This window comes from Eutrema salsugineum, unplaced genomic scaffold (assembly GCF_000478725.1).
Source record: "Eutrema salsugineum unplaced genomic scaffold, Eutsalg1_0 scaffold_4, whole genome shotgun sequence".
Taxonomy (NCBI): Eukaryota; Viridiplantae; Streptophyta; class Magnoliopsida; order Brassicales; family Brassicaceae; genus Eutrema; species Eutrema salsugineum.
The window spans coordinates 15653200-15665706 of record NW_006256686.1 but is presented as its reverse complement, the minus strand read 5'-3'; the positions used below and the strand labels follow the sequence as shown (position 1 = coordinate 15665706).

At 36.2% G+C, this 12507-nt stretch overlaps 1 protein-coding gene across 1 annotated transcript; it reads right to left on the bottom strand.

Annotated features, from left to right (window-relative positions):
* Nucleotides 1-4618: 4618 nt before the first annotated feature.
* Nucleotides 4619-8582, bottom strand: LOC18013862 (ATPase 8, plasma membrane-type). Its single transcript, XM_006419107.2, has 12 exons — nucleotides 8532-8582; nucleotides 8047-8403; nucleotides 7667-7981; nucleotides 7125-7571; nucleotides 6921-7043; nucleotides 6718-6822; nucleotides 6327-6636; nucleotides 5625-6139; nucleotides 5386-5559; nucleotides 5110-5292; nucleotides 4855-5024; nucleotides 4619-4731 (listed from the first exon to the last, which is right to left on the bottom strand). The coding sequence occupies exons 1-12, from the start codon at nucleotides 8580-8582 to the stop codon at nucleotides 4635-4637; spliced, it is 2847 nt and encodes a 948-aa protein (XP_006419170.1). The 3' UTR covers nucleotides 4619-4634.
* Between the last annotated feature and the right edge of the window lie 3925 nt (nucleotides 8583-12507).

The window sequence follows — 12507 nt, the reverse complement described above, 5'->3', positions numbered from 1 at the left end:
AGTGAAAAGACCATTTAATCATGTATGAGTAAACAAAAAACGGATGTCCTAATTACCGTTTACACCCTGACGAAGTCTACTAAAGGGAGAAAGAAGTATAATAGTAGACTTCTTTTATCGAAATGAAATCTACTAAATAATTAAATCTGGAAATTTAATTTTAAAATTTAGAAAAAATAATTTTTGGTATCAAATTTACATTCATAAATTCCGTAATTGTAACCCAAATATACATAAATTATTTTTTCATATTGCTAAATGGAAATTTATGTTTTTAAATTAAGTAGAAGAAAATTTATTATTTAGGTTTTAAAAGTTATAGACTTCTATATTGAAATCTGCTAAACCGAATAAAACCAAGATTTAATCCGAAATTGAGATTTAACCGAAATTGAACCACACCAAAAAAAAAATTCTCTGTCATATAAAATGTATTTTACTAAAGAGAAAACATTGTTGATAAGAAACCCTAGCCGTTTCACTCAAGCTGTAACAGGCGATTTCTTTGCTGTCGCCGAATTCCTCTGGCATGCCGGAATTTTAGCTCGCCGGCGTAAAACGGTAACTCCTCACATGACTTCTTTTCACCGCCGATGAAAACTCTCTCAAGACCTGTTTTTTTTTTTTTAGATCTGCTTGCGGCCACAGTCGTTGGGTTTGTTCATGACCCAGATTCTCCCCGAAGAACAAACACAGGTAAATCCATTACCTAAGAACTTTAAGAACGATTACTCTTCCTCTTCTCACTTCTCTTCATCGTCTTCTTTTATCTCCTCTCCTCTCCGAGTCTCTTCAAAGTTTCTTGGAAGTCTCTTGGGTTATCGGATAAAGTCTTTGTTGCTCTTCAAGATTCTGGGTTCGATCGACCATCTCTTACTCAGGTAAAGTTTTCAAATTTTGAGTGTTTGACAGAGAATTTGTGAAGTATTTGTTGATTGTGAAATAATGTGTCGATTTTGCTGTTTTTTTTGAAGTTTTGGATTTTAAAGTTTTTGATAAATTTTGTATCTTGAAGTTTTGAGAAATTGGTTTGGTTCTCAAATGTTTTATCGTGAATCTGAGAGCTTGGTGAAGCACTTGTTGATTGTGAAATGATGTGTTAATCTCTGATTTTGTGAAATTTTGGATTTTTAAGTTTTGAGAAATTTGGATTTTGAAGTTTTGAGGAATTGGTTTGGTTCCCAAATGTTTTATTGTGAATCTGGAGACTGATTCTTTTTACCGCCTAAAGTACCTATCTTTACCTCTGTAGGGACTATCGTAGATAAGTTTGGTGAGGAGATGGCTCCTTATGCTTTTGGATTATGCCAAAATCTGGTAAGAAAATGGGCTATCTCATGTGTCTAGTTCTCTTTGACGGCAAGATATGTCTTTATTTAGACGAAAATATTTGTGTAATAGTAACTAAATTATGTTTTCTTGTAGTAAGTTACAACGATCTATAGTTTACACTAGTTTCTTCTTTTCTTTTTCTTTTTTCTGTGTGCAGCTTGTTGATTTGGGAGGAATGCTACAATGAGACTGCATCGACGAGCTTCCTCAAAGAGGTTCCAGACTCGGCACTGATACCCAAGGGAATGAGAAATTGAAGACATTGAATCTTTACAGAAGAATGAAGTTTAGTTATTCTTCACTGATGTAAGTCATGACCTGATGTTAGTCATGACCTGATGTTAGTCGTGATCACTGTATGAAGAAAATAATAGTTTTGAATCATTTCTAATGGTCATAAAGTGTAATGGTCATATTAGTTTTGTGTTTATCAATTGTAATGGTCAGAAACTCGATCTGTATATAGTTTTAAGTGTAATGGTGATATTATTTTATACAGGATGTTTCATTTTTCTTGTTATAGTCTTTAAGCAGAAAAAAAAATTAAAATGTCAGTCACAATTCAAACCGAACAAAACAATTAGTAACAATTCAAATACAAGTAAAAAGGTCAGACACAATTCACAAGAGTGAAGAAGGATAAATACAAGAGTGAGCTTGAGAATAGGATAAAAACAAGATGAGAATAGGATAAAAACAAGACTGAAGAAGAATACAAAAGCACTGCACAAAATACAAGTTTTTTTTTCATTCTCAATTGAAATATTCTCTATAAGAAAACATTAAAAACACAAAAAAAACATATTAGCAAATGTAATTACGAACCACATTATGAAAAACACATAAGTAACAAACACGCAGACTTCTAGTGCAGACTTCTCGTGCAGACTTCATCCATATACTGTAGAGAAATTTACTTTTACAAGCTAACTAGCTTATAAATCAAAAAAAATAATTCTAGAATAAATATCGATTTAAATCAAATGAAAATCACTGGGTAGTTCAACTACTTGCTAACAAACATGTCAAAACCTAAAAATTAAAAAAAAAACATTATAACTATTTTAGAAAAGTGTTTAAAATAAATACAAAAAGTAGACTTCCCATTTAGACTTCAATAGCAGACTGCTGGAGAAGTCTACTTTGATGAGCTAAGTAGCTTAAAAATCAAAAATTCTGATTCCGCAAAAAATATCAAATGAAATGAAATAAAATTCATTGGATAGTTTAATCACTTACTAACAAACATTTCTAATCTAAAAACTGAAAAAACACTTTATATTGCCTAAAAACATGTTTGTTAAAAAAATGCAATAAGTAGACTTCTACAACAGACTTCAAATGTAGACTGGAGGAGAAGTCTACTTTTTCCCATGAGAAGTCTGCGAAAGAAGTCTATGTAAAAACATGTTATTTTTGCAATTGACCAAACCGTTGACTTTTCCTTCAATAGACTTCAAAAGTAGACTTCCGACCAAAAAGATTACTTTAGCATTTGACCGAGCCATTGACTAACAAAGTAGATTTCTATAGTAAACTTCATGTAAGAGTAGACTTCTCTGACAGTCTACTTTTGAAGTCTACTTTTTCAATAGAAGTCTACGGGAAAAAATAGGTTATTTTTGCAATTGAATTTTTTGAGTAGACTTCACTGTGAAGTCTACTCAAAAATAGATTCCTTCTAAGTTTGACCGAAAAATATAAGTAGACTTCCCAAAGAAGTCTACAGGTTTTAGACTTCTTTGGGAAATCTACTGAAGTTTTTCGGAATTTTTTGAATTTTTTTGTTTTTTTTAAAACTTTAGTCAAACACTAAAATGATCTATACGTTTTTGGTCAAACTACAAAAGTAACTTAAACGTAGACTTCTTATGCAAACGTAAACAGTAGACTTCATAAGGAAGTCTATATTAAAAAGTCAAAATATGGTCAACTACAAAATAACCTTTTTCTTTCGTAGATTTCTTATGCCTTCAAACGAAGTCTACTAGGCTTTTTTTTGTTTTCAAAGGATATCGAGTAGACTTCTCGTGCAGTTTAATGAAGTCTACTTTTAAGAAGTCAATTGCAAAAATTACTTTATGTTGACTAGTAGACTTCTAAATGAAGTCTACTTTCGCGATACAGATATAGATATTATCAAAATTGAAGTGTATCATTACCTATATTGGTTTTGAGTTTGTTTTTAGGTCTTTCATGCACCCACAACTCTGAATTTGACTAAAGAAAAACAACCCAGGTCTTGATTAAGTTGAAATCCCCAAAAATGCATAACTTTTGACATTGTAACTCAGCCCAGAAAATTTAGAGAAGAAATTAGAAAAGAATATAGAAGGTTATGAGTGTATGAGCTTTCATATTAACTTATTACAACTTTAAAATTGGTTGAGAAGCATTTATTCTATTTTTGGGGTTGTTCATGGTGGTTGAAGGTATTGAAGAAGATGGCATTATTGTAATAAAAAAGGTTTTAGGAGGTTCAAGGAGACATTAGCCAATATTTAAAAATCGAAATAATGGGTTTATAATGGCATTTTCGTTAATATATTGAGTGAGAATGATAGAATTGTGACAAAATGGCAAAAGTTGGAGAGAGAAAAAAAGAGGTTAGTTTGGTGTTTGACTTTAAAATTCAGGTTAAATCTGAAACTCTCCCTTTATATTACTTTATAATATAAATATTGATTAATTTTGAAATAATTTTCTCTAATATCTTGCATGCTTTGATAACCTAACCCGCATAAGACTATAATTATAAAAGAACTTAACTTGTCCCATCAAATTATTATATAATATTAATATTTATCTATTTTCAATATGTGAAATTTTAATCTTATAGAATATGATTAAAAAATATAATAAGATATTTGTTAATCATGTGTTATTCTGAAAATCTTATTTAAATTTCAAATGTTAAATTAAATCTAACCTATATTTAAGGAAGTTTATTTAAATTAATATCTATAGACTATAGATATAACTTATATCTAAGGAAATTTTTAGTTGTTTAAATTAATATCTAATTTTTGGAATTAAATTTATATATATAAAAAAAATTTTAAAAAAAAATTTGGGAGTGTTTGGAAACAAACACTAAAAGTGCTTCTGTTTTAATATAATAGATAAGCAAACGATAATGCGAGAGAATATCTTTAAAGCAACTAGGAATTATTATATTTCATCAAATTGAAAAATAATATTATATCTCTCGTTATAGCTCTCTTTTTGTTACATATATTTCAAAACAATTTAAGTAGAATACGTAGCTCATATTTTTGATTAGGGCTGAAGGATAGAAATGGTTAAACAGTGTAGTGTTGTTGAATAGTATCAATGTCGAGCCCCTTAAGCTTCACTACAGATTCAACGTGACCCTTTAGAGTGTGAAGCTCTCTCAGCCTACAAACCAGACATAATAACGAGGATTAAGTTGGTCCAACCATTTTATTTTGTAATCAATTTAACAACGAGGATTAAGTTTTTTTTTATTATTTTTTTTTTTACGAGGATTAAGTTGGTTACCTAGCCACCTCAGCACGCCTCTTGGCCTGCTCTGCTATTTCTGAGAGCTCATGATTCTTGTCATGGAACATTGCTTCAGGTGGTGGTAGGCCATGGAGTGTGCGTTGAGCTAATGCCCATTGAGCTTCCCTCTCCCCTTTTCCATAATCTTTTTTTGTCGTGAAAGCAGTCTGCAAAATATATAACATTCTGTAAAGATCACAAGTAACTTGGACTGAAGCAATATTTACTTAATGTTTTCTTAGTTTTGCTCACTTTCTGTTGGATCATATTATCCCAAGCCTTGCCAGTGAGTGAGTAACGGATTATGAACTTGAGGATGTCAAGAGGCATGTAGGTAATAATACTGTATAACCATATAACTCCAGCCCAGCCCCATCCACAACCTAGGATCCGTGCGAATTCCCAGTTGGCATACACGGCAATCAAGGTTGCGGCCTTGCTCGTCAAATAAAATTAAAATAAGGATCATATGCTATTGATAATCGTATAAGAATGAATAGAAAAATGGTGAGACGAAAATCTACTGACCAATTGTGCTATAATAAAGGCTATAACAAGCAAAATTCCGGGCCGTTCAACGAATGACCAACTCCTTGATCGGGTGACAAAGATGAGTGCTTGACTTATAATGCTCACTTGAAGGTACAAAGCTGCCATAAGCTCTTCCTCATTTCCTTGAATGGACCTTACCCCAAATGTTTTCTGAAAATTTATATTGAAAAATAAGTCTAGTAACATATATTGTTGATATTATATTGTATACTTACACTGAAGAAGTTCGTATCATGAGCTAGCCAGAAAAAGAGCACTGTGGTAAGCGCCATATAGGTCCCAAGAACAACACCCGTGGCAAAAATCTCATTGAGCTTCCATGAATCAGGCACCGGAGAAGGTTTCACCCTGTCCTTAGAAATTGTCATGATGGTTCCATCATTCAAGATTGCGATAATCAAAACCATGAAAGGTGCAAAATCAAATCTCCATATCAAAGCAACAAGCGTGAATCCCAAAACGATACGAATAGTGATGGAGACAGCGTAAATTGTGTAATTCTTCATCCTTTGGAAAATTGCACGACTTGTCAGCACGGCACTCACTATCACACTCAGTCCTGGTTCCGTTAGTACAATGTCAGAAGCGCTTCTCGCTGCATCAGTTGCATCAGCCACTGCAATTCCAATATCCGCTTTCTTCAAAGCGGGAGCATCGTTTACTCCATCTCCAGTCATCCCACAAATGTGCTTTCTCTCTTGTAGTTTCTTTACAATCTCATACTTGTGCTCTGTGTAAGCCAAAAATGAGAATAAAGAAAAGAAAAAAATCTTTACAATATTAAATATTTGAAATTAGTCAAGACATTTAACCTAGTCATTTGTGTTAGTATTGTCGCTACATCACTTTTCATCTCAAACCCTCATAATACATAATTTTCTATAATAATAACTGAAAATCAAAATTATATATATTACCTGGGAAAACTCCAGCAAATCCATCAGCTTTTTCGATGAGCTCATCGACAGGGATGCCAACTAATGAATCATCCTTTGTGTTGCCAAGTAGTGAAGTTGATGGATACATGTTTGTTCCCATGCCAAGCCTACGACCAGTCTCAATACCAATAGCAAGTTGGTCACCGGTAATCATCTTAACATTGACACCAAGCTCAAGGGCTCGTCTGATCGTTTCCGCACTGTCATGTCTTGGTGGATCAAAGAGTGGCAATAGACCAACGAATTCCCAAGGACTACCATCACTTTCCTTAGTTTTGTCTGGCACAGTCTACAATTAAATAGAATATATTTATAAAAGAAAAAGCATAGGACCAGATATTTTTATGTAATGAGTTTTTCTATAACATACTTGTTGAGCAACCCCAAGAGAACGAAGCCCACGTTCAGCAAAACCGTCAATAACTTCATGTGCTTTTCTTTTTGTGTCTCCTTGGAGATTGCAGAGTTCAATGATCTAATAGCCAAAAAATGAAAAAGCAACGTGGTATTAAGTAAAACAGAATAACGTGCCAAGTTATATATACTCATAAATAATAATCTTAGTTTCATTACTTGCTCAGGAGCTCCTTTGCTGCTTCGATGCCAGTCTCCATTTTCATCAATGTATGTGATGGCTGTACGCTTATCTACAGGGTTAAAAGGCAAGAAATGCACCTCTGTGATTCCTTCTCTTGCCTAATAATTACATCAATAACATTTGAAATATAAGGATACTTTTTCCACTTAATGTATCCAAATTTTACAAAGAAGAATTACCTCTTTTGGGTCACCTAACATGCCTACAATGGAAGCATCAATGGCGTCTTGGTTTTCAATTCTAGAGGCTCTTGCAGCCATCAATACAACTGCGTCAGTATCCAAGTTTCTTGGGAATACTTCAATCAAGGATTTGTCAACAGAAAGCTTGTTAAGTGTTAGAGTCCCAGTCTTATCACTGCAGAGAACATCCATTCCAGCCATTTCTTCAATTGCAGTCATCCTTTTAGTGATGGCCCCTTGTTGAGAGAGTCTATGTGATCCAATAGCCATTGTTACTGATAAAACTGTTGGCATGGCAATTGGGATTCCTCCGATCAAAAGCACCAATAGATTATCAATACCGTCCCTATATGTGCGGTGTTGGATAGGATACATAATTAAGATTTCAATTAACATCCCTAGTCCAATTGAGCATATACAGAAGTTACCAATTGCTGTCAAAACCTGGGGACAAAAATACAAACAAGAAAATGATTATGAGAACTTAGGTTGACGTTTTGAGCATCCAAATTTATGCGTTCCTAAAATATTTTTTTTACCTTTTGGAAATGGCCAACATTATTGGTACTGTCTACAAGATGTGCAGCCTTACCAAAGAAGGTGTGGACACCGGTGGCGATAACAACAGCCTCAATCTCACCTTGTTTGCAGGTTGAACCTGAGAATACTTCATCACCAGGGTGTTTGGTGACCGGAAGCGATTCACCAGTGAGAGCAGATTGGTCAATTTTAAGAGGATCTCCCTCGAGGAGACGAGCATCAGCAGGGACAATGTCACCCAATTTGATGCTTATTAGATCACCTGGAACTAGGATTGAAGCCTCTTGCTCCCCCCATTTTCCATCTCTCAACACCTACATCGCATAATATTGTTTTTCAGAATGTATATACATGTATGAATTTGTATTACTTTGCATACCTTAGTTTTGGGGGCAAGATTTGCCATGAGAGCTGCAGCGGCATTGCCTGCATTATTCTCCTCAATGAAACTAATAGTGGAGTTGATGACAAGTAACACCATAATACCGATGAAATCCTGCCAATCTGGTGGCTTTCCTCCTCCGTTGGCTAAAACAATCGCCATAATTGCTGCAGACTCCATAACCCATGAGAGAGGATTCCACATAAACCCCAAGAATTTCAAAAACTTGTTTTCAGATTTCTCTTCAAGCTTGTTTGGCCCAAATATCTCAAGCCTCTTCTTCCCTTCATCGCTTGACAAACCATCTTTTGAGCATTTTAGCTGCTCAAACACTTCTTCCACAGGGATTCGTTCCTGAAATTGTCACATAATAATTCTATCATTATAAAATTTCACAAAAACAGTTAAGCGGTTCTGTCTCTCGTACAGTATATCAGATAATCAATATTTGGAGAAAAAAACTTATTGCGTAAGATTCTTACGAGATCCACATTCTCTTTCTTGATTTCTTCCCAAGAGATATCAGACGTCATTTTTCTTCCTTAAAAGCTAGATAAGATCTAAAAAGTGAATATTAAAGATAGATAAAAGAAGATATATATCCGATGGAAGAATCAACTTCTTCCTTCTACCCTTTCTCTAAAGCTCTCTCTTAGACGGTCATGAAAGACACTTTCAAGAGGAGGCCATAAGAGGGAGGAAGAGAGAAGAAGAAGCTTGTATTACAAGAAACCTAGGAAAATACAAAATACAAAATAAGAACACACTTGAAACAAGTCGTTGTCTGTTATATTTAAAACTTTAACCAGAGATCCATCTTTATTTTCGGAACTCTTTCTTCTTTTCCAATAAAAAGATTTGTGGTCCACCTAAGTTTACGCTAAATTATTCATGTCTTTATTTCCACATTTCAGTTATGCTTTCTAAATATAGTGCATTTTCAAATATAGTTTTTTTTTGTTTATTGGAAAATGTTGAATATACCTATAACCTAGACAATAGTTTGAATGTTTAGAATTCCTTGAATACGAACTAAAAAAATGTTAAAATTATTTTAGTGAAATTACCCATAATGACTATAACTATCAATAAAAATGGTTTTATTTCCAGCTACATGTGGATTGTATAATGTTTTGTTTTCTGTAAAAATTGAAATTATGGTCGAAAACTTTTTAAAATATTTATGTTGATGATAATTTTTATTAAGAAATTAGAGTAAAACTTTTATATCCTATATATTAAATGAAAATGTATATTAATTAATCAGTTGATTTGTTTTAATTTTATTGGCTTAAAAACAAGGACCCTTGCTCGATGTTTGATTGGTTTACAGTTTCTGATGTGGATTATGTTTTCCATTTTCTGTGTATTAAAAAGTTATAAAACGAGAAAATTTAAAACGGATAAAAATGCAGATTTTAATACCCAACCCGACTCACTTTATTTTCTTTATAAAACATCTTAAGGCCCAACAGTGAATAAAGGCCCATCCATTCACAATATAGTTTAACAATATTTTTCGCATATAGGATATTCTGATATTAATTTAATATTTAATCAGTAACATGTCATATCCATATATTCACCACTCATCTATGGCAATTCATTCAATTTGAATCTTTGAATTTAAAAGTATTTCCGGAACTATAGCAAAATCTTATACGCACAATACAAATATTCTCAATTTTAAATTTCATTCCATATTTTAAATGCATAAATATCCTTCCAAAGTTTAATAGTTTAGGGTTTCTTTGGTTCAATTTTTCTCCATATATATAGCATCATACCAACAGCCTGAAACGATACTATTCTCGTCTCAAAATGTCTAGAATACGCATAAATGTAGCTCCTATTGTTCTTTTTGCTAAATTAGATCCTATTATCATTCAAAAATTTAAGGCTATGATATGTTACATCTGCAAAGTGATTAACAAAAGGTCACATATAGAATCGAAATGGTTTTATTGGATGAGGAGGTATGTAATTCATATATTTTTTTGTTTCCAATCTATAGATTACATAATGATAATATTTTTTCTCTAACAGGGATCACGGATTCACGCCACAGTTGATGAAGAGTTGTTTGAAAACCATAAGGGCCTTCTTATTGAAAGGAAATCTCTTTCTATTAATTTTTTCTTATCCAAAGAGTACTATGGTGTTTTCAGGACTTCTTCAGTGTCATTCAAAATCTATTTCTGCAGGACAACCCTTGCGAATGAGATTTCTGATTTTCCTATGGACACTATCCCAAGGACCGAACGAACCGCTTCGGGACTACATGGCGAGATTCAAGGTGGTCGTGTCCAAAGTAGAAGGAATAAGCGACAAAGCTGCACTCGAGGCTCTGAAGCGGTCCTTGTGGTACAAATCTGAATTCCGACGGGAAATGACCCTCAACACGCCACAAACGATTCAAGACGCCTTACATCGGTCGTCAGACTTCGTCGTAAACGAGGAAGAGATGAAAAATCTGGACGAACAGTACGAAGCAACGAAAGCAGCGATCCAGAGCTCAATCCTGACGCGCCCCTCGAAGAAAGGTAATCCGTCAAACAACGCAGCAACGCAGAGCTCGGAGGAACCGAGAAGCGGAGGCGCCCACAACTACCAAGTAGGCGCTGGATGCGGAAGAGGAGAGTTGCGCAGCAACACTTGGGTAAGGAGACCCACAAACTACGATGAAAAGGCGTTCTGCGAGTATCACCAAACGTACGGGCACTCGACGGTGCAATGCCAAACCCTGGGAGCCAAACTCGCGGCTAAAATGGCAGCGGGAGAGCTCCAAAGCGCGGTGAATCTTAAAGACCTCGTCCCTACTGAGCCAAAAGAGGGAACCGAGCTGAACGGCACGACAGAACCCGCAATCCTCCACGACGAGGCGATAACACCAAGCGCGATAGGAGAGGCGAACCCAAAGAACGACCCGAACCAAGACAGAGAATCAACATGATCATGGGTGGATCCCAATACTACCAAGACACGATATCTTCCATCAAAGCCTATCAGCGCGGAGCTGAAGCAAAGGAGAATTGGACCGAACCAACCGACATCCCAAACACGGTGATCTCCTTCGCCGAAGGTGAAATGGCAGGGATAGACAGACCACACACCAATCCACTAGTGATCGAACTGACGATCAGAGACCACGATGTGGCGAGAGTACTCATCGATACCGGGAGTTCGGTAGACGTTATCTTCACAGAGACACTCAAAAGGATGGGAATCGATCTCACCGAGGTGACGACAGTCCCTAAACCTCTAACCGGGTTTTCAGGAGAAACCACAATGACTTTGGGCACACTTAGACTCCCAGTAATGGCCGGGGGAGTCACTAAGATCGTCGAATTCTCTGTCACTGATCACCCATCAATCTACAATGTGATCATGGGGACCCCATGGATAAATGCAATGAGAGCGATCCCTTCCACCTATCACCTCTGCCTCAAATTCACAACTCTAGCGGGCATCAAAACAATTTGAGGAAATCAGAAGGAGTCGCGAATGTGTTTCCTGACGGAGCACAAGTTGAGGAACCCCGTCACCGACGCACGAGCACACGTAGATTGCAAAAAGCTGAAGAAAGACCGAGAGCCCGCGAACGAGCTCTCAAAGCTCTTATAGCAATTACAGATCGCGGAGAGCTACGAAACGCACACCGAGCCGGAATGTGCTGCGGTGGACTCGGTGTGCATAGACAAAGCGCATCCAGAGAGGCGCGTCGAGATCGGAACTAAGCTAGAAGAACCTTTGAAAAACGAACTCCTTTCCTTCCTCAAGGAGAATATCAACACTTTCGCCTGGACAGCGGAGGATATGCCAGGCATAAGCATCGACGTGACCTGTCACGAGCTGAACATGGACCCAACCTTTAAACCAATCAAGCAAAAAAGGAGGAAGCTCGGACCCAAAATATTGCTCAAAGTAGGATCAATCGCCGAAGCAAAGTACCCGGACTGGCTCGCGAACCCAGCGGTCGTGAAGAAGAAGAACGGCAAGTGGCGAGTCTGTGTAGATTTCACTGATCACAACAAGGTGTGCCCAAAAGACAGCTTCCCTCGTCAAAGCCACTGCGGGGAACAAGTTGTTGACATTCATGGATGCATTTTCAGGTTACAACCAAATCCTGATGCATCCTGATGACAGAGAAAAAACGGCGTTCATAACCGATCGTGGGATCTACTGCTACAAAGTCATGCCGTTCGGACTCAAAAAAGGCGGGGGCAACGTATCAATGGCTCGTCAATAAGATGTTCGCAGATCAGCTCGGGAAAACCATGGAAGTATACATCGATGATATGTTGGTCAACTCGATCGAAGAAAAAGACCACATCACGCACCTACGAGAATGCTTCGAGCAATTGAACAAGCATAACATGAAACTAAACTCGGTGAAGTGCAGATTCGCGGTCACCTCGGGAGAATTCCTCGGCTACTTGGTAACTCAACGAGGCATTG